The 22,295-nt window shown below is 39.9% G+C and overlaps 1 protein-coding gene across 1 annotated transcript in view; it reads left to right on the top strand.

The window, feature by feature from the left end:
- Ccdc141 (coiled-coil domain containing 141) overlaps positions 1-22,295 on the top strand; it is a 164,163-nt gene that overhangs the window by 28,825 nt on the left and 113,043 nt on the right. Inside the window, exons 4-6 of the mRNA XM_029474525.1 lie at positions 9,786-9,977; positions 13,812-13,920; positions 17,748-18,001. Coding sequence (XP_029330385.1) covers positions 9,786-9,977; positions 13,812-13,920; positions 17,748-18,001 — 555 coding nt within the window. The remainder of the gene's footprint in view (positions 1-9,785; positions 9,978-13,811; positions 13,921-17,747; positions 18,002-22,295) is intronic.

Here is a 22,295-nt window from a genome sequence, read left to right as displayed (position 1 = left end):
TATAGGATGTAGAATTGGTAAAGATCCTTTTCCAATCTGTAGGTTGCCGTTTGTCTTATTGACAGTGTCCACTGCCTTACAGAAGCTTTTCAGTTGAGGGATGGAGGCATCCCCCCCATCTCAAAATCTTTAACCCAGAATTGCTCCTGTCTAAAGGCAACACAGGGACAAAAAAGGGAGCAGAGACTAAAGGAAAGACCATCTAGAGACTGCCCCACCTTGGGATCCATCCCATCCACAGACATCAAACCCCAACAGTATTGCTGATGCTGAGAAATGCTTGCGGACATGAACACTGTCTTCCGAGAGACTCTGCCAGTACCTGACTAAGATAGATGCAGATACTCACAGCCAACCATGGACTGAGCCCAGGGACGCCTAAGGAAGAGTTAGGGGAAGAACTGAAGGAGCTGAAGGGAATTGCAGCCCCATAGGAAGAGCAACAATATCAACTAATCAGACCCCTCAGAGCTTCCAAGGACTAACCCACTAACCCATGTCTAGCACCTTGTACATTTTAGAAAGATGGGGTATCAGCAGATTTGGAAGCCCTGTCTATTCTACATTTAACCCTCCACCATGAGGCTAGACCTTTCCTTCTGGCTTGAGTCAGAATTCCATCTGTTTCCACTGAATAAAATTTCACAAACATTGGAGTAGGAAGTAAGCCAATTCCTGTCCAGTGATCAAAAGATGCCAAGAAATTTCTCTCACTTGCTGGTTCTCTAGTGGTTAAAGGGGTAACCCTGCAAGAGGGTCAGGGTTAGATCTGATCAGTGCAATTGTCAGTACACAATGGTGACTTCAAGTCTGTAGAAAGTCTTCATCTAGATTTACTAGTTATTAATATTACCCCATATACTCCTTCTCCTTATCATGCCTCTAAAATAGGAGAATTTGCATATATTATGTTTAGAAGAGGAATGTACAGTTTAAAAGTAAGTTTCAAGCTACAGAAGGAGAGGCCTTTAAACAAGTCTAAGAAGTTTGCAAGGGCTTTGGTATCTTACCCACTGTGTCATCTCCATAACCCATATTTTTGATTTTAAAGATTCACTTTTGAGGAATTATTAACTGAAAGAAACTGAAATGACCTATCTTCTCAAAATATAAATTTCAAAACCCTGATCTTTCTTTGTTTGGCTGCTTATCATTCACAGCAGCCATTTGTTGAAGGTGAAAGATTCTACTGTCTGACATGGTGCCCAGAGGGAACAGGACAGGCCTTGCTTCCACTGAGCACTCTGCAGAAAGCTTAAGGTAGAGAAGGTAGCTAGGGCTGTGCGAGAGGAAGCTGTGATCCTAGCAGGAAGCCTAGGTGCGCCAAGGAAAGGACGTTCCTCCTCAGCTTATCTTGTGGATGATGAAGAATCACTGACTCGTGTGAGGCAAGGGAGTGACCTCATTGCATTCTGTCACCAGAACTTTATTGATGACCTCATGTAGCACGTTAGGAAAAAGAAGAAGGAGAAGGAGGAGGAGGAGGAGGAGGAGGAGGAGGAGGAGGAGGAAGAGGAAGAGGAAGAGGAAGAGGAAGAGGAAGAGGAAGAGGAAGAGGAAGAAGAAGAAGAAGAAGAAGAAGAAGAAGAAGAAGAAGAAGAAGAAGAAGAAGAAACCAACAAAGAGCAACAATCAACCAAACCTAGCAAGATAAAACAATTACAGGCGCCATGATAGGTCTGCAGCTAGATGTAGTTTTGGGAACTCATGGACTTTTAAATGTCCTAATGGCTTACTTATGAATTGGCGTCCTATTTTCTTTCTCTTTTCGTAATAGGGGTATTTTTGTTTTGTTTTGTTTATTTCTTTGTTTGTTTGCAATTTCAGTGGCACCCATTTACATTGTGCCACTTGTCATGTCAAGAACTAAAGAAAAGAAGATCTTTAAGACAGAAGTCTTCTTCTTTAGCAGTCTAGATCAAGGTTGCTAAGGTTGCAAGAGGAAGTTTTAAAGTACATACTTTTAATTAACACCTGGTCGTTGTGTGTATTCACAGGGCACAGGTAGCACTTGCATCCGTATTATAGTGCACAATAATCAGATTAGTGCAACTGATGCTTCAACCACTCAAGCTGCTATCATTTCTTTGTGTTGGGTTCATTCAACATCTTGTCTGCTAGTGATATAAGAGGGTTTCATTATTGTTGAAGTTAATCAACTGCATTTGAGAATACTCATGGTTACCCCTCCTGTCCAGCCCTATGTTCTGTCTCCAGAAGAGTCAGTAAATAGATGATGCCTCCAGCACATAGCCATCAGTCATAGTCAAAGGAGGATGTTGACCCAGCTGGGATTCCCAGTTGTGATCTTCGAAAATCTGGGACCTGGGAATCTTCCTTTTCTAGAATCTCTCTCATAGGGGTGTGGGTACACCTAGTTACTGCCTGATTTGGAGAACACAGAGCTGTAGAATTAGAACAGGAAGGGCTCAGCAGTAGAGACCCAGACAGAGGACTCAGAAATAGTCAACAAACCCAAATACTATGAACACGTTTATCATGTCAGCCTATGATGTTCAAGATGTAGTGTCATAGGTCACTTGTGCCCTTGGGAAGCTGCAAAATGTGAGGTACATGCTGGAGGGATGGCAGTAAAGAGGTTTGACAGCTGAATGGAATAGGCATTGCTTCACTCCGATGTTAGCAAATGAGATAAACAACAGTGTAGTTGTGTGCTTTGGGTTATCCAAGCAGTCTAGATATGCTGACATGTTAAAGTGTTATACAGACAGCCTACACCTCAAATGTTATACAGACAGCCTACAACAAACACCTCAACTGTTTGCTCAGACTTAAGCAGGTCTGTTAACTTGAGAGTTTGATTTGGGGCCTGGCCACTGTGTGGGAATATCTGCCTAAAGACGATAAAAGAATACAGAGGATGGCATTAGTCATCCTGTAGCACTGACATGCTCAGAGCTTATAGCTTAAATTCAGGAAACATATTCCCTGGTACGCCTCTTTGTCATTTATCACTGCTGTGTGGCTAGGACAGATAATCTAAGTGACAGCAGGCACAGATAGCGATTGCAGTTAACCAGCCCTGAATTAAACAACGAAGATAAGTACAATCACTGCAGGCTCAACCTGACATTTATTTCATGATATTTGCCTTAAATATGTTTGGAAATAAATGACTTAAAATATTTTCTCTTTTTGAGTTGGCAGAAGAAGAGATGGTACAATTGCATATCCTTAGTTCATATCTCATTAGAGGTGTCAAAGCAAGATTCTTGTTAGACTTTTTAAAATCAGGGTTTTTTTTTTCCCCTTAAACTTGCTTGCTTTTGCTTTGTTTTGATCCTCAAATATCTTAAAGTACAAGTCTTATATAGACACTGTGGATGTGTGCTGTTGTCAGGGCTCTACATCTCTGACTTCCAGATAAGCTCTGCTCATGGCTAGTAGGACGGTCACCATGTCAATTCAGTGGCATGTGAACTGACTGTTGCAAATAACCTTGGCAGAAAAGGCTCTGTGGAATTAGACTTTCTGACTCAATTATGTTTTAATCCATGAGCCAGTTGACTTACATGTAGCTCAGTCAGCAAGTTGTAGACGCTAGGCCAATGCCATTGGCTCCTCCTGCCAATGGGCGAAGGTGAGGGGTGGCCTTCATCATCTCTCCTGTGCTCTTCACATACAAGAGGGTTCCGTTCTGTTGACAGGGAAGAAAAGGATTTTTTTTTGTCAAAACAAATGATGGGGGGCAGGGAGAGAGGAGAAAGAGGAAGAGGGGGAACGAGGAAGGAGGGTGTACTGGCTAGTTTTGTGTCAACTTGACACAGGCTGGAGTTATCACAAAGAAAGGAGCTTCAGTTGGGGAAATGCCTCCATGAGATCCAACTGTAAGGCATTTACTCAATTAGTGATCAAGAGGGAAAGGCCCCTTGTGGGTGGGACCATCTTTGGGCTGGTAGTCCTGGGGTTCTATAAGAGAGCAGGCTGAGCAAGCCAGAGGAAGCAAGCCAGTAAAGAACATCCCTCCATGGCCTTTGCATCAGCTCCTGCTTCCTGACCTGCCTGAGTTCCAGTCCTGACTTCCTTGGTGATGAACAGCAGTATGGAAGTGTAAGCTGAATAAACCCCTTCCTCCCCAACTTGCTTCTTGGTCATGATGTTTGTGCAGGAATAGAAACCCTGACAAAGACAGAGGGAGAAGAGAAGATAAGTAGAGCACCCTTTCTATAATGGTTTGATTCCCCAGTCACGTTTGTATGTCTAAGGAAGGAAGAAAAAAAATCAAAGGCAAAGTAAATAATTGCCTGAATAGGCCTCAAGCATGAGGAAAAATGCATTTCTCCAATAGTATGAACAATGGCTGTTGTCTGGCCTTTTAGTAAAATAATGGATATTATAGATCTAACTAACATAAGATCTAACTTTAACTTTCCTTGTGGGAAATATTCCACGTACAAAGGTAGATTCCTCTGGTCTTTGTGCCTTGCAAATGTACCCAGCAAGCAAGGACTCTAAATGAATGGATCTGTGGCTATGAGCCACAGAATTAGACAAGACTATAGAAGCCACCAAGTCAAAATTGTGGGTGGCTGCTGACACCCCTCCCTGACAGTGTCTTCTGCAGTGATGTATTGAAACACTCTTTGGATACTTTCAAATGAAATTTTGTTTCCCATCTATCAATGTTTTATTCAGCAATGAGAGACCGTTGAACAAAACCCCCCACAGAATGTTAATTTAGCTTATTTACTTCACCGCCCTCCTTCCCTCTCTCTCTAGAAGATGTGAACAACAAATTCCTATTTGTAATATATTAAGCAATATTATCTCTGTTGAACAATTGACCTATGTTCAAGGAGCTCTGTGGGAAATTCCAGGTAAGATATTTTTAGAGGAGGGGGAGGGGAGGAGGTATGAGCATTATTTCAGGTCCAGGTCCCTCTCTCCAGCTCACAGCCTAAGAGGGAGGTTTCAGGAATGGCTGTATGGGCTAGCCTATGCCTGGAGAGCCATCCAATGTGGCTTCTCCCTCCTGACTGGTGAGAGCCGGCTTCTGCCGTGTTAGGGAATATACACAGACTTGAAGGAGGCTGGGGTGGTGAAACACAAACCCCCTCACTGCTTGGACTGTTATTTGTTACTTACAGTGACAGAGGCTCTTTACTGTGCGTGCAATAAGTATTTTCATTGCCCCATTACTTTTTTGTTATTTTTACATGAGTAGACTACAAATGCAGACCCCTGACATATCCTATTTGGGGTTTAGCTTGCTCTGTCTTTTATTCCTGAATTGTTTTTTTTTTTTTTGGTCATTTAATAATATTAATTTGCTGCATTGAGATTTCTCTATCCTTCTTATATTCACTGAAATGATTGTTCAAGTTATGTTCACAAGATCACCTGTGGATAAGCCCTTATGGAAATAGATTAAATCCATTTACTTTTAAAAAAGAATAATGTAATCACCATTGGTTAATCGTATGTGGGTGAGAAGACCACAGACATTTCCAACTATGTTTGAATAGAACATTTCTAAGATCCCAAATTAGTCTGAGAATTTGAAAACTCTCAAGTCAAAAAGGGTTTTAAGGGCAGGAGGGGTTTTATTTGTGTCTGTGTTCTTAGATCATTTTCTCTACTTAGGAGGTGTTTTGAATCACTTGACAGAAAATATAAGATGTGGTTGCAAGAAACTCCAGAAAATCACTATCCATAGATTATTATAATTTTTTTTTGCTATTCCAAAAATAGCAAATTCAGATGGCATCCTCATCCTGCCCCTGACATGTTTTGATTGATAACAAATAGACTTGGCAGTAGAGCTAGAGTCAGAGAGACAGTAAGCTGGAACACCTATTAACTCAAACACAGAGATTCACCTATAAGCAAAGGGCTAGCATGTCTCAATGTGCTCATTTACACACAGGGTATGGTGGGATGCTAAACAGACTTACTAGGGAGATTGCTGGCATTGAGAAGAACTGGCAAAAGATGGTTGCAAAAATTGAGAAATTTGTGTCAGAAATAATTACAGCATGCATCTGCTTTTCCCTGTCCATCTTCATTGGTAAGGGAGGCCCTAGAGATTGATAAAAAGGAATTTGTGCATGTCACCCTAATCCAGGTGACCCACATGTCCCAAATGCATTCTGTATTCCCACACAAAGATCTCCAAAACTTGCCATCCAAATTTGATGCTACTGTTAGAATTACCATGAAATCCAAAGCTGATGATTTAAACTTTGCACAACTCCTTGTCCTTGGCTACATTTGTACATTTTACTTTTACATAATAAGTGTTTTACTGTTCATATGAAAATATGTTATAGAATTATTTTCATACATGAAATAACCAGATCACCATAGAGAATACATTTGTATTTATACAAAAAATAATCATCTTATTGTAGAAAATTAGTGAAAAATTAAAGAACAAAGTAGATGATTAAATCATATTTTGAAAAAAAATTTCAAAAATGTATTTTGGTGCACATTTTAAAAAAGTCAATCATTGATGTTTAGACTCAAAGTAAATTGTCTTATATATTCAATTGTCTTATGTATATCATTTCTGAAATCACTTATGGGTATTCATTATCAGCCCTTCAGATCATAAGTAGCCTTTTGTTTCCTATTTGAGTATAGTAGTATTTAATTCGTCCTTACTAGATCACAGTATGTCTTCCATTCAGTGGTTTTATAAGTGAATAATACTAATAATTAATATTAATGAGAAAGTATATATGAATATAGAGGAAATTAAAACACCATCTGACATCTGTTGACTGTTAATATCTGTCAGGTGCTACCATAGGGACTCACATAGATCACTCATTTAGTCTTCATAACTTTATAAGATCAATATTTTTTGTCTGAGGTTGAGACATGCTGAGAAAAGCTGGTTTATAAAATGTTCAGGGTTACTAAGTGGCAGAGTCAGCCTGTGGGCCTTGGTGCTGCTTTGTAGCACTGGGAATCAAACTTAAAATCTTGTGTATGCTCTACCACTTAGCTACATTCCTAGCCCAAAGTCTAACTCTGAGTCATTGTGTTATGTCGAATGCCTGCCATAAATCAAAAGGAGGTTTGACATATTATTGCTTCTCACTGTGACCAAAGGAAAAATGTTCTCTGTCTCTGGAGAGATAACTAAGTCTGTGTGATTTTTGTTGTTGTTGTTCAAAAAAAAAAAGACTATCTTCATACATGAGAAATATGATTATCTCAAAATTTTCACATGAAATTTTTTTCTGCACATCATAAGGAAAAAAATGAATTCATAATGAATTTTAAAATAGAAAGGTGGAGATATCAGGGCTATTTCATGTAGTATTATGTGCTGAGGAAAAAAGATCTTTATGCTATTTTCTATACTGAACGAACACACCAATCAAATTATCTCACCATTTACTAACGTAGCAGTAGACTTCCTGTCTGTTGTGATTCCTCAGGAAGTAGATCATCAAGCTGTGTGGATATGAGATGTACCTTCGCAATGTGTCTGTGGTGCTTCCCAGCTTCACTGCATCCTTTACTCCATCTTTCTCAGCCTTCTTTCATCCAATTCTAACCTGTCCTGTCTCTTCCTAGCTCTTTTTTTCCTTTCAGTCTCTCCTATTTCCTCAGAGGCTTTCTGATGTCTTTATCCAATCAGTTCAACTCTATGAAGCTACCTCCTCTTACTTTCCAACAGTGACCACAAGCCTGGAGGGCTGAATGGTTTCTTGGCAAAGATCCTTAACATCTAATATGATGCCTGTTAACGTTGTCAGCACCCCACCCCACTCCTCTTGTGATAATTCTTCTACTCCATTGTTCTCAAGCTGTGCTTCCTAGATCCCTGAGAATCCACAGATGTAATCTCAGAAGATCCACGGGGTCCTACGATAATTTCACCTTTGTGATGCTTATCATAAGATGCTCTAGGCTGTTATGATTCAATGCTTCCACTTGCATCTGTGCTTCACTTTTACAGTGGAGCAGCAAAGCCTGACTTTCTGACAAGTGGTTTCTTATACTGAGGGTCCACAACCTCTGTCTGAGTTCACGAGTTCTCCAGATTGAAAAACTGGATTGCTCTACAGTATGGAGATAGGCTGCATGGATGGTCCCACAGCTCAGCCTGGCCTTTGTATGTGTTCTGAGACTTTCACACTGTGGCACGTGCTAGGTGTTGCACAAAACCAAAAGTCCCCATTCTGTTAGTTGGTAGACCCTGCGGGTGAGTAAGAAGCAAATTGAAATATATTGTCATTGGTTGGTGCAAGTCTTCTGGAGAACAGGTTAGCAGCGATATCAAGGGCCTTGGGATGCCGATGGCCCACCAAACCTACCCACTGATAAGAATTTAGTTTGTGAAAATAAGAGCAGTTCTCAGATTTATAGACAAGGAGCAAGGAGTTAGAGGGAGAGGGGATTATTAGAATTAACTCAACCCAACACTTTACAGTAAAGATGGAAACCAGATTTGGAGTTTAACAATATAAGAGTAGTAGTAAATCATAGCCTTGCATGTGATGTTGTATTTGGCACTAAAAGAATATTTTCCTACTATTTCTTTTCAGCTAAAGGTCATAGAGTATGTTTTGTTCTGTTTAAGAGTTAAATGGAGACTATTTTAGGCTTTGTTGATGATCTTACCCTTTGAATTGTAATTATCTAAACTCTACTTTTGTGACATGAAAACAGCCATAAATTCAGAAATCATCATGGCTGCATTCCAATAGAACTTTATTTGTGGACACTGAACTTTCGATTTTACAATGTTTAAGGACATAGAAGTAAATCTTAAATTTTTCCCTTTAACATTATTCTTGGGAATGTCATATATAATTTCAGTGTATTTGGCCATATCTCCTCCCATTTCTCTCTCTCCCACGTTTATGTGTTCATTTTTTATTATAGCTCACTGTCTGCTTAGTACTGATGATATGCAGTGGTGTTCTCTCAGATTCTGGTTACTAGTATAACACTGTTGTAAGATGAAGAATATCTGTATGTTACTTGTATATCAGAAGAAACAGTTGTAGTTGGTATCTACCTGAAAGTAGTTTTAAAGGTTAAGGCCGGAAATTCATTCAAGAGAGACAGTTGAGGGTCTGGGAAGATCACAACCCCAGTGTCTTGACCAATGGGAGGAAACTGTTTGGGCAAGCAAGCCATGGGTGGAATAAGGAGAGATATGTGACTACAGGGGAGGGAAGTCTGGGCAGAGTTACGGATGATTATCTGTAGAGAAGAGAACGCCAGAGTAGAAGTAAAATCATGTCCCAAGGTGTGATTTGCTGTGCTGTGACTGCATTTAATCTGTAGCAGAAGCATGAGGACAAACAAGGGGGAAAACCGAGGCCTGAGGTGGAAGCAGGGAAGGACAGGCTTCAGAGGAAGTAGGCTATGCAACTGACTAGGAATGGGATGGAAGGGAGCTGGGAAAGAAGAGGCGGGAACGGAAGGTTGTCTCCTGTGAGCGGCTGCTCTGAGTTGGCCAGTTCGTGGTAGACCTGGAAAAGACGGAATAAGGAGATCCAGGTATTCTGAGTGTGAGGAAGTTGTTGAATCAAGTTTTGGTGAAGATTTTCAGAAGGATTTAAAGATCAGGAAAAAAAAATAAGATTTATAGAGTTTGCAGGTAGAAGGACAGAAACTTGGAAGCAGGAGGGAATAACGACCCTTCTCATCAAATATGATTTGTATTTCTAAATTATCAATTATCTACTAGACCTTCCTGGATCACATACAGTGTCAGGTATCTGTGCTTAAAACGTGGTCCTTTATTTTTACACTGGATGGCAACTGATTTCCATTTTCTGTTTTCCTGGACTTAGGCCTTGGAAGATCGTGTGTGGGAACTCTTACGGGAAGCAGACCGGACAGCTGAAGCAAACAAGGCTCAAAGTCAGGTGTATGACGCCATGGCCCAGACGCTGGGTGAGGCATGGGCAACCCTGGTCTCCATGCTTGAAAGAAGAAGGGAGCTCCTTGGGCTGACGTCCGAGTTCTTTCAAAGTGCTTTGGAGGTGCGTGTTTCTGAAAGCACTTGCTACTCTGTAACAGTGCAGACAACTAGCATGCGCAAAAATGTTTGACGTCCTAAAACAAATGTTGTATACATGTTCAAAATGGCAGGATAAAGGAGATATATACAATACATTTTGTATTGTATATATATTGTATAATATACACATGCATGTATTGTATATATATAGTATAATATATAATGTATAAATAAAAATAATGCTTTAAATATAGACCATCAGTCATATAGATAGTTAAGTAAATGCGGAACTTTTACATATGTCACTTTGATCTAGTTCCTTCTTTAGAAGATAGTAATATAGACTAGAATCTAATTGCTCTCACTATACAATTATTGGGGAATGCTCATGTGGGGAATTTTATTGGCTAAAAGTCAGAGGATAAAAAGAATTACACAATATTCCATAGAACGTTTGATTTGTAAATACAGCATCTTAGAGGATTTTCCTGAGGAATCTGAGTGCTGTTCTATAGTTTAAGCCCATTAAAATACAAGGAAAGGAAGAAAAAGGCCCCAAACTTCCAATTGTTTATGACTCTAGTTGGCTGCGTGAACCTGGGGGAGCAGGCCGTAAAAAAGCAGGTGGACTAAATCTCATGCAATAGCCAACCTGACTCAGAGCACCTGACAAGTTATATGTGGGAGGTTAGGTTAAGAGGCATCACTTGTGCAAGGTATCTAATGACAAGGACGAGCTGCACACTGTGAAGACATGGTTTTCAGAGGCACATGAATAACAACCGCCGAAGTAAATCCTGCTACACCTGGCAGGAGCTCGAAAACACATTCTAAGAACAGTTCTGTGTTTTGAAGAAACTGAGGCCACAAGACTCTTGTTTTCTCAGAAGCACTCAGAATTCTCCTCATACAACTTTATTCCTGAACTGTGTTCCAACATTGATGAATGGCCACTGAACCCCTCTGTAATCTTTCGTGTGTGTGTGTGTGTGTTACATTTTTCTTTGTGGAGGTTATCAATTAAAAATGTGAGACTCCCCCCCCTTAAGATATGTATTTTGTGCAAGACAATTATTGGAAATTTCACATTTTTAACACCCCTGTCAGTGGCGGCAGGCTCCTGCTGATATGCAGCTGCTACCTCGGTACGATTAAACACTAACTGAAAATCAAGATGTTCTTAGGAGGGAAACTCAGGAGTTAAGTCCGGAATTACAAAGGTAAGGAAATTAGTCACAGAACATAAAACTTGAGGTGGACGATCTCATGCTCCATGAACTGATTTCGAAGAGGAACAAACCCCTTACTGTAGCTTTTAGGATTCACACACCACAGCTCCAGGCCAACGCTCTGCTCATTTTATAGACCATCTTCAGGGGAAATTCAATAGATGATCTCCTTTCTTGAAAGAAGAAATAAGCCAGCTGAAGTATACCCACAGAAGCCAAATTACAGCCCTAGCCGATTCATTCCATCTTAGTGGGAGGGGAATAAATGTCACCGTCTTTGAAGCTCAGCACTCTTGAGAACAGCAAATTATCTTTTCCTAACATCAGGCTCAATATTTGTTTCTCGCTGCGGTTTAGCGTTAATGATAGCTAATTTTCTCTGTGATGTGGAAGATAACTTCCAGATATTGTAAGGAGTAGAAGGAAACACTAAATCGAGCCAGATCAACTGGGCACTATTATCCATCCACTCAAGTGAACTTTTATTGGGTCTAGGGAACTAACTAAATATGTCTGTATTATCTGGCTTCCCATTCTATAAACTGCTCATACTAAGTGGAGGGCAGAGTCCTATATAATCTGCGTGCAGCTTCTCTGTGGCAAAGCAGTTTTCACCAATGATCAAAAGAGGTGATTGAAATTAATTTTAACTCTTGTTTGAGTTCCCGTTGTCATTCCTATTCCGGACAAGCTTCAGAAAGAGATGGAAAAATCCACAAGATGAGAGTTAATAGGAGATCAAGGAATTTTTAGACCATTGTTTCCGATTTAACAATCTCGAGTAAAGAATCTGGCATAGAGATATAAACTATACCATGGCCATAAGCTCTCCGTAATGTCCTACTGGAAGACAACAAATAGCCTCAGGGGTTCCTCTTTGGAAGATTCTCTTGGAATAATGTCTTTAAAAATCAGTTATAGAAACTGGGCGAATGAGAGATGCGAAGTTCATGTGCCTGTGGTCCCCTGTAAGTATAACCACAGCAGAGTTCTTCAGAATTGTAAGAGAGGTTATGATGGGCTGTGGTGGCTATTATAGGATGTCTGACTTACAAGCTTAACTGTCAGATGGGGGTCATCTCAAACACTGCTATGTCTGGGAACAATACACCTGAGTGACAGTGGCCAGTGGCCATTAGCTTTTCTTACAATGGTGCTTTGCAAAGGGGCAGGCCCACCAGGCCCTCTCGCCATTCCATACCACTTAGAACTGCATTTTCTGCAAGCTGTTGTGGTAATCAAAATATGATACATCCTCTTAGTCAGCTTGTTTCATAAAATATTAAGTATCACCAAGTTCAAAGGCAATACTTTAAAGAAAGCAAAACAGGAAGTCTAGTGCCGTGGGAGGCTTCTTTGTGTTTCTCATGAATACTTTGTCTTCATTGTTTTGTTCTAAACCAAATCTAAAGGAGGACATTTTACCAGGCTCTTTATGAATTATGATAACCTCTACTGAGCTTTAGTGTAAAAACATACTAACTGCATGTAAATACAGTAATAGAATATTTAACTATACTTTGCCTCACCTAAAATTTATGTTTAAGATTATCTCTCCAAGTAACTTTCCATCCAAATTTACTTAAGAAAAATCTTAACAAATGAAATTGATCATATTGGTCACCATTTGTGTGTTATACACTCTCCTTGAAGTGCAGAAATGTTCCAGGTTTTACTTGAGATTTAGCCAGTCTCATTCTATTTATCCAAATAAGGCATAAGTTGTGTACTGTTGACACAACTTCAAATGAGTTTGCCAGTTACAGCTTCAAAGGTTAAAGCTTGCTGCTTCTCTCCCATCCCCAGTTTCACTCCTTCTTACCAAATTAACTAATTTATTTTAGTTTAAAGTTTATTACATATTTTTATATTTAATTTAGTTTTAAATTGATTAACTTGTTTCAGACCTCCTTCTCTTCCCCCTTTACATGTGTGTCTGTGTGTGTGTGTGTGTGTTCATGTGCATGTGTGTTTTCTTCATGAACACTAGACTGTCATTTAGAAACATTTACAGTTTATATATAAGCTTAAACACACAGAGGAAAAAGTCACAATAGCTAAGTAGATTTTCTCTGAGATCCCAAGTTAATTTACTTTGATTTTATAGATTACTTGTGAGTCAACTTTTTGTTGATTTTTGTCAGCAAGTTTTCTGGCTATTTTTTGAGAACTATTTTAGAATATTGATGGTTACTGAATTTATGGCTGTAGGGAAGATACAAACTTTTCTATATAACCTTCCCTGTATAAGCTCTTCCCTATATAATATCTATGTAAGATAATTTTAGCTGAAAAACTTACAAGATATTTGGAGGTGGTTTATTTTAGCATATATAATGTATTTCTGGTTACAAAAGAAAAAAATGGAGGAGAAACAATGACATTCTGCAAATTCAGTCCATGTAAACACACGCACAATATCCTAGATTAGAGCACACTAGCATGCATCTTCACACAGCCCTTCCCCCTCCCCTCCTCTCCTCTCCCTTCCTCCCTCCCTATACCCCCCTTCTCTCTCATATTGAGTCAGCAAGGTCATTAGTGTATGAGAAAAATCTGTAAGTATAATAAAGTATTCTGTTGGTTTTAAAAATCATGCTCATGCCTTTCCTTGTGTTTTCTCATAGTTCGCTATAAAAATAGACCAAGCTGAAGCTTTTCTGCAGAATCCTCATGAGTTTGAGAGCGCCGAAGCCTTACAGTCACTTCTTCTGCTTCATGACCGACATGCCAAAGGCAAGGAATAGGGGTTTCCTCCTTTCATATTAGCTTTTGCAGATTTAAAAAAAAAAAAACAATGTTAACATGTGATTCTCATAGAGAGGCCGCGCTTGGAGTTCTCCTACTGTGATACTTTAGGTTGCTTCAAGAAAGGATAAACAGAACTTTGCTTTTGGCTACCTTCTGAAAGAAAGCGTTAGTGAGAGGTGACCCCAGGGAAGGTAGAGAGGGCCTGTGGAAAGTTCTTCCCTGGGTGTTCTAGAGCTTCAGCCATAAGGACAGAGGCTGATGTGGCCCTCCATCCCCAGCATCTGTCAAGGTGCTGCATCTCTTAAATGTTCCATCGAAGGGTAGATAAACATCAACCATAAGAATAATTCCCCTTTCATCATTTCAATAAAAAAGAATGAGGATGAAAATTCAAGAAAACATTAGGCAGAGTATTTTCAAGTCTCTCAGAGTATCTAGTAGTAATGATTTTATTGTTGAAGCATAGTTTATATGTCAGGTCTTCGCCACAAGAATCTGGGGCTGGCCAGGACTGATAGAGGAGGTGTCACCTATGAAAGTCATGCAGATAAATGGTTGGGGGAAAGTTTTTTTCCTGCTTTGAAATGTATTTTATAATCTGTTACTGGGCCTGAGGGAAAGACCGTCATAGATTTATCACAAATTTTTATATTGTTAGTGTTTGTTTCATTTTATTTTGACTTTTACAAAGACTCCATGTAGTTGATATTTGTCACTTTTAACTGGATTTGATCTCCAAAACGTTTGGCAATGATGGAAAAGGAGCAAAGCAATAAAGTGAATTTTTAAAGACACAATGCACTCACACATGCACACATGTGCACACACACATGCACATACACATACACTCTATAACTCTCCAACACTCTATAAAATAGTTCTTCATTATTAATTGCTTGCTACAAATTTTTCAAAATAAGGTGATTAATAACTCTGTCTTTCCAGTGTAAATTTTTATGGCAGCCTGCCAAATGCATAGATGTGTTTTTCTGGTGATTTCTCTGTCACACCTGTCACTGTGAGATATAAACAGTAACAGTAGACTCAGCACTAAAGCATCAGCTGGCTGTTTTGACACAAGCAGCAGTTATCTCACTGGGTCCCCTGAGGCTAAGCTGAATCACTTAACATTCCTGGTAGGAGGCTGGAAGAGACTCAGATCCAGTGACCAAGATGGGTTCTATGGTCTCAAGTCAATCTCACCCAGCCAATGTGATTATCACACAACAACTTTACTCATGGAAGCGAAGTAATGTTACCCCATGGAAGTAGGGACTTTCCAGTAAACATTTGCTGCTGGAAGAGGAGACAATTTAATATTCCTTTTTCTACATTTGCTAGCATCTCCAGGTTTAACAGGGTCTGTACACAAGGGAGCCAGCTGAATCAGATGCACCCTGTTTTTATTTGGAAGCCTGAGGCTATGATGTCCTGGTATTCAGCTGGCAATGGAACCAGGCCTTCCTTTTCAGTGTAATCTTTGAGAGTCTACTGAGCCGCATCGTGGGTTGACAAGATAGATGAAATGCTAGCTGAACACAGGAAGCATGCTTTGTCTTTGGTGGCATGAATTTTGGGATATTTTTAAGCCTCTCTGTGTGATATTTGAAAGATTGTAGGGGGCAGTGATCAAAAGAATTCGGTCCTAATGAATAATGCCCAATGGTGGCTTCAAGAGCTTTGTTTTTATAAGATGGGATTTAGACTAATCAGCCGGTTCAGTGGGATGTGATTAAGATGATATAATTTGAAGTGCACATTAATGCATAAAATTTCTGATTGCTAGGCAAGGGCTTTGTATCTATCATCATCATTAAATTTACGGGAATAAAGTGTGAGTTAGCAGTTCTAATAAATTTCTGAGTTATTGAGCAGTTGAGTTGTATAAAAGTGTATTATCCTGATGATAAAATATAACTGGGAGCTATGGTGACACCTACCTCCAACTGTCCCTTTACTTCATTTAGCTTCACTTGTGTGACCGCTGTACTCCATTGCGTAGGTCAGAACAGGATGACTGGGTTGATGTTTCTGCCTTTTGGATTGTTCGAAAATGTTCCACCAGGGTACAATGCTTTAGATTACAGAAGACTAACGTGGCCTCACCCATCTTTTCTCCTTTTGAGCTAACATTGCCTTTCTAGTCTTTTTCTAGAAAATGGTTTCCTGATTAGTTTCCCATCTTCTGTTTTGAATTTAATGACCTAGAAGAATGTTTCTGAAACAGTTCTTGGTGACGAACCCATGGTCCTGTCATCATAGTGCACTAGGGCAGGGGCAAGGGCAGTTATAAGCTGAATAGCCATATATAATCTTGCCGCCAAGACAAGAGCTATGAATAAAAGTAATGTTGTGCTATGGAAACGGTTAATAGGAGTATTTGTTTCAGTTTATCCTTTGAGGAACTGACAACTGTCAGGCCTGAATATGCATAGAAGAGAGGTGGAGAGGAAGGGAGTTGAGGTGAATGGCATTCTTGACAGAGGAAATAGGGGAGAATATAGAGGTAGGGGGAAGTAGAAATGTGTGAAGAATTTACAGAGGCGAGATGGAGCCTTTTGGAAAAGGAAGCTAGAAGTTAGGTTGTGCCAGATGTAATAATCTACTTTAAGGGATATGGCCTTCCACTTTAAGGCACTAAAGCTGTAGTTGAAAGAGGAAGAGAGGAAAAGTTGGAGGTTGGCATAAAAAGGGAAGAGAGGAATGGAGGATGGAGATAGAAATAGGTAGAAGAAGATGGAGAAGGAGAAAGAGGGAGAGAGAGAAAGTCTATATATGTCTCCCCGGACAAATGCCTGTTTATCTTAGACAGGGCACGAAAGATAGGCTAAAAAAAACCATTCATACATTGACCTTGGTGAAATGATAAGTCTGCTGGGCTAACTTATGGGAGCATGGCTGACTCAGAACCAGCAGCGTGTCAAGGGGAGCCACCTCACCAGGGTGATGACTTGTAAAAGCTGTGTTCCCGAAGCTTCCTGCTGAATTTGCAGACCAATTTACTGAAAAGACTCTTTCCTAATAAATATTTACAGCTCATGTAAGCCTCCCCCACCCCTGGGAATGTTGTGGATCTTATAACTTTAGAGCTCTTGGGTCTTGTAAGTTTAGTGAAGTTCCTGAACCTCATAAGTATTTCAGTTTCCTGAGTCTCAGGAGCCTTCCTCCTCCCTTCAGGAAGGGTTGATAGAAATACCGCTTACCAAACACAAAGCATGTATAAAAAGATCTCTGTGGGTTAAGTGTGAAGAATGGGGGAGTGGGTTAGAGAGAGGATGCAGTCAAGAGAGGGTTGCACAAATCCAGGCAGCAGGCAACACTTTGCATCATGAGATGAAGAGAAGCAGACGTATGCAAAGTGGGATGAGAGTATAAAATAGAATCGATGGATGGTAAGATAAGGGAAGGCATGGGTCAGAGAATTCCTACCCCTGGCTTGTAAATAGTGGACATACTCTAGGATGTTTCTCCAATTGATGCTGATGTGTAGATTTTCAAAGCACTGGTCTCAATCCTGCCTACCCCTCAATGCTCTCTCCCCCAGGTGATTCTTCAGTTCTTAGGATTTAACCCCCCATTCTATAGTATACAATACAATAGACGTTGTTAACTGGTGATCCATTTGACAGGAACATGTGTTTGATCACACGGGATTAAAAAAAAAAAAACCAGAAATTGCAAAGCATTTAACATGTTTATACATTTAAATTCTTTGCAATGCCGCATATCATTAGTATGTTATATACATATAGTGAAGAATGCACAAACTGCACAGAGGTTCCTTACTACATTTCTTCCTAATTTCCTTCTAGAACTCTTAGAAAGATCGCTAGTCCTTTTAAACAAAAGTCAACAACTGACTGACTTCATAGAAAAATTCAAGTGTGAAGGATCTACTATGAATTCTGAGCTGATCCAGGGAGCTCAGAGCAGCTGTCTGAAGATTGACAGCCTCCTTGAACTTCTGCAAGACAGGAGAAGGCAGCTCGACAAGTACTTGCAGCAGCAGCGGCAGGAATTGTCTCAGGTTCTGCAACTGTGTCTGTGGGACCAACAAGAAAACCAGGTAACATAAGTGGACATCAGGTGAAGTCTCGGTCTTGGCCAGTTGGTTATTGTATGGCCTGGTGATGAAATGGTATCATAATTGCCATGGTTGAATATGGCAATGGCTAGCCCCAAAGCATTTTCTCTTAGCTACTATGTAGCTTTCTTTCCCAAGTAAGTAAGCATATGAAAATGAAGATTCCCATCTCCCTTTCCTTTTCGTGTTAACACTGCAAATGGAAGAATGCCTAGGTGAACATTTGAAAATATGTATCCCATCATTGTATTTGCAGTCTCCCCTCCAGATCATTGCTTTGGGGCTTTTTTTTTTTTAATTCTGAAATGTGAATTATGGTTTCCTGGGAATCAGAAAGATGTGCCAACTTGTGCTAGATTGCTACTGATGCCATTTAAAACAATCTGTAACTGGAAAATAGATAGCTTTCCTGCAAGACTGGTCACATTCCAGTGGAAAACAGTAGAACATTGGAGGTTTGTGGTTATAGGAGTTTTGGACTCTGTGGGTTTGCAGATTCAGTAGAGTTCAGACTGTAGGTATACCACAATCGCTTCAAAGTTATAGTGACCAAAGGCCCTGATCTAATGGTTGATGTATTTGCTGCAGCATTTCTGTTTGCACCAATCCCTTGCTCACAGGTGTGTAGATTCAGTGGCAGGAAATCATCAGGAGGCTGCACTCCTGGTCAGGGTGCATATGTTTTCTATTTCTATGATGCAAACTAGAAGTCAGACGTAAAGCTGGAAGGATATGTGTGACCAGGAGAAGTTGGTTCTTTTTTCAGGCTAAAAAAATGAATATTTAATGCCTAGCATTTAGATTTTACTTATGAAGTACCTACTATGTGCTGTTCCCTATTACAAGTGTTGCAGTTACACACAACAAAAGTCAGGGTCATTTTCCTTTATGAGTTTTCTTTTGTTGTATTTCTTAGTCTTTGCACGATTTGGTGGTAGGTCGCTCTCGCTCTGGAGGAGAGTGTCTGGTGAACACTAGGAAGTAGAATCTCTGAGGTATACCACCCTACTGTGAGTAGAATACTCTCAGGACATCTAAAATGTCACCAGAATTTGTAAGGTGTATCCTAGCATGCAAAATCAGTGTCACTTGAGAACTACTAGACCGTATGATGAGAAGGTCATAAAATAAGTGAACAATGACAGATTCTCTTTGAAAATCCAATGGGATATGAGTGTTGGCATTGCCCCATTAATCAGATAAGCCTCTTGCAGAAGCTGCCATAGGCTGGAGACCCAGGACACACCATCCAGCCACATATTCTACTTGTGTTCTGTTACCTTCTCTTATAGGCTCACCCTCTCTGTAAGCTACCTCTTCCAGCATCTCCTGCTGGTTCTTGCCTGCTACTGATGCTCTTTTGCCTGCTCCTCTTTTCCTCCATCTTTATCCCCTACCCCACCTTCACACATGTGTTAGTCAGGGTACGGCCATACGGTGCAGTTGGCTTTCACTGATGATGGTGGTGTACAAACATAAGCATTCACTCAAAGCTGTTCATTAAACAAACGTTCCTGAGTTCTTTGTCTTCCCTGTCACAAGCAGGTCCATTACAGCTCATGCCCTTCCTGCCCCCTTCCTGCTTCCCCTTTCCCAGTTTATCCTCTCTGGCATCTAGTTCTCTCTTAACTATGACCTGCCACCATGTTCCCAGAGTGACTGTCTTCTTAAAAGAATCTCTCAGTGATCTTTTTCTTCTTAGGTTCACAGTTCAAACCCCTGACTCTGAGGTTTCCGAGACAGACTCAAAACTTCTTTCATTCTCCTGGACAGGAGGTTGTCACTCATTTGGAACGGGGACCCTTCCTCTCCAAAGAAAAGGCTCATCTAAGCGGATTTTGCTAAACAAGAACAATTGCTCCACTAATGGAAACTTAGCTCTAGTAGGCTTTACTTATTTCTTATTTTTGAGATGGTAATTTAGCCTTCCCACTTCATTGCTGCTAAACTAATCAGCCACTTCAATTCCTGCAGTATAAGAAAAAAAATCACAGTTCAGAAAATTCTAAATGAAAATATACTAGCTCAACTGCATACTGAAGGAAAATGGAGTTATCTTGACAACCTTGAGAAACTGAGATGTTTGGTGATAGCTAGAGTCAGGTATTGTAGGTTTCCCTCCCCTCCTCTTCCTCCCTCCCCTCTGCTCCCTCCCCTCTGCTGCCTCCCTCCCTCCCTCCCTTCTTTTGGAGAATGGATTTGAAAAGACACCCTTCATCTTTTAGAGAAGTTTTCAGTTGACAGCGTAATTGAGCAGAAGGTAGAGATTTTCTATACATCCCACCCCAGCAACCATATTATCAGCAGCGTCTACCTGAAGAGGACTTTAGTACCACTGATGTTCAAACATTAAGACATCATTATCATCTAGGGTACTATATTCACTGAGGTTCAGTCTCAGTGTTGCATATTGCGTGAATGTGGACAGATGTATAATGGTTGATGTCTGTCGTTATAATATGATGCAGAATAACCCGACTGCCCCTCATGTCCTCTGTGCTCTGCCAGTTTATCCCTCCCTCCCCAGCTGTGAGCACTGAGCTCTTTTACCTAGATGGTCTGGTTGAAATCATACATTATGTAGCTTTTCACGCTAACTTACCTTTCACCCAGTAATAAGCAATTAAGTTTCTTCTCTGTCTTTGCATGGCTTGATAGCTGATGTCTGTCTAGGGCTGACTAACACCCCATTGTCTGCATATACAACTGTTGAGCCATCCATTCACTTGCTAAAGAACATTTTAGTTGCTTCCAGGTTTTGGCACATGTGAATCAACAGCCATGTATAGGTTTTAGTGTCAAGTTAGTTTTCAGTTCATTTGAGTAAATAACAAGGAACAGGTGTTGGACAGTGTGCTTAGAATATGTTTACTGTCATCCAAAGTTAGCTATGTATTTTGCCAGCAATGAATAAGATTGCTGGATTCCGTTTCTCTGCCTACAGTGGATTCTATCAGTGTTTTGGATTCTGGTCTCTCCAGTAAATGTATATAGTAGTATTTCATTGTGGAACCGTATCTTTAAACTGAGAATAACACAAAGTCAGAGAGTTATTCTAAAACCAAAATGCAATAGCATGCACAAACATGTAACACACACTAGATTCTTTGCTTTCCCTATTCAGTTACACTTACATGAATTCCTTCCCCAGGTTGTGTTAGTAAAACTACACACACTGGGGACCCCTGATGGTATACATTGTTAAATGCCCTATAGGCCTAGTAAGAATATACATTCATGGAGAAGATGATGGATCTTTCATTTGTATTCCATTCCTAACTGTCCTGAACCAAAGCTAATATAATTATTGTATAAGAATAAACAGTGCTTAAATATAACTCACTGATGAGTAAGATGGTTATTGCCTTAAATATGAAGTTTGGACTTGTGCTCTTAAAACAGTCCATGGTGCATTTTTCTCTTGCTAAGTGCAATGCAGCAGCAAGAGCAATTAATAAAAACTATTCTTCATGCTCATAAGAACACACATCCTCGGGCTAGACTGCTGGATGGGTTTAAATTATGGCTCCACCATTTATCAACTGAGTAACCGAGCCATTATTTAAATTCTCTGAAATTCTATTATCTCTAAAAATGTATATAATAACAGTAATTGCCGGGAGTCTTATTAGGATGACGAAATCAGTTTTTATATGTCCAGTCCTTGGAGCAGTCCCAGGCATATAGTAGCTGCTCTATCAGAACAGTGCTTTTTGTCCATGGACCTTAGAGGGATAGTGTAGGTCCAATATAATACTCATACTACCCAGATCAGGTAAAGATTGGTTAGTCTTGGATTGAAGGCCAATCTTGTTACTTATTTTGGATTCATAAACGTAAAGTCAAATAAGCAGCTTTTATAATCTTAATAGCCACATTCATTGATTGGCACTCAATTACAACTTTTTTTTTTAAAGGCAGTATTTTCCAAGCTTATTACATACTAATTTCCATGTGTTGGAAGTGTGGGGAGCACTATCTACTCAGATGATGATGAAAGCATTTGACATATGATATATATATATTTAATATATATATCATATATATATGATATATATTAAAGACCGAAAAACATAAGCAAAACCAAAGGAGCTCAACGAAATATACTACATTGTAATATGGCTTTTATGAATTTAGCCAAATAATAGACATATCCTTTGGTCAAAAGTAGAATATGTACTATCATATCATCTGCAAAAAGTGATATTTTGACTTCTTCCTTTCCAATTTGTATCCCCTTGATCTCCTTTTGTTGTCGAATTGCTCTGGCTAGGAC

The sequence above is a fragment of the Mus caroli genome, chromosome 2 (genome assembly GCF_900094665.2).
Source record: "Mus caroli chromosome 2, CAROLI_EIJ_v1.1, whole genome shotgun sequence".
Classification (NCBI taxonomy): domain Eukaryota; kingdom Metazoa; phylum Chordata; class Mammalia; order Rodentia; family Muridae; genus Mus; species Mus caroli.
The sequence above is the reverse complement of the archived record's forward strand: the minus strand, read 5'-3'. Positions and strand labels throughout refer to the sequence as shown.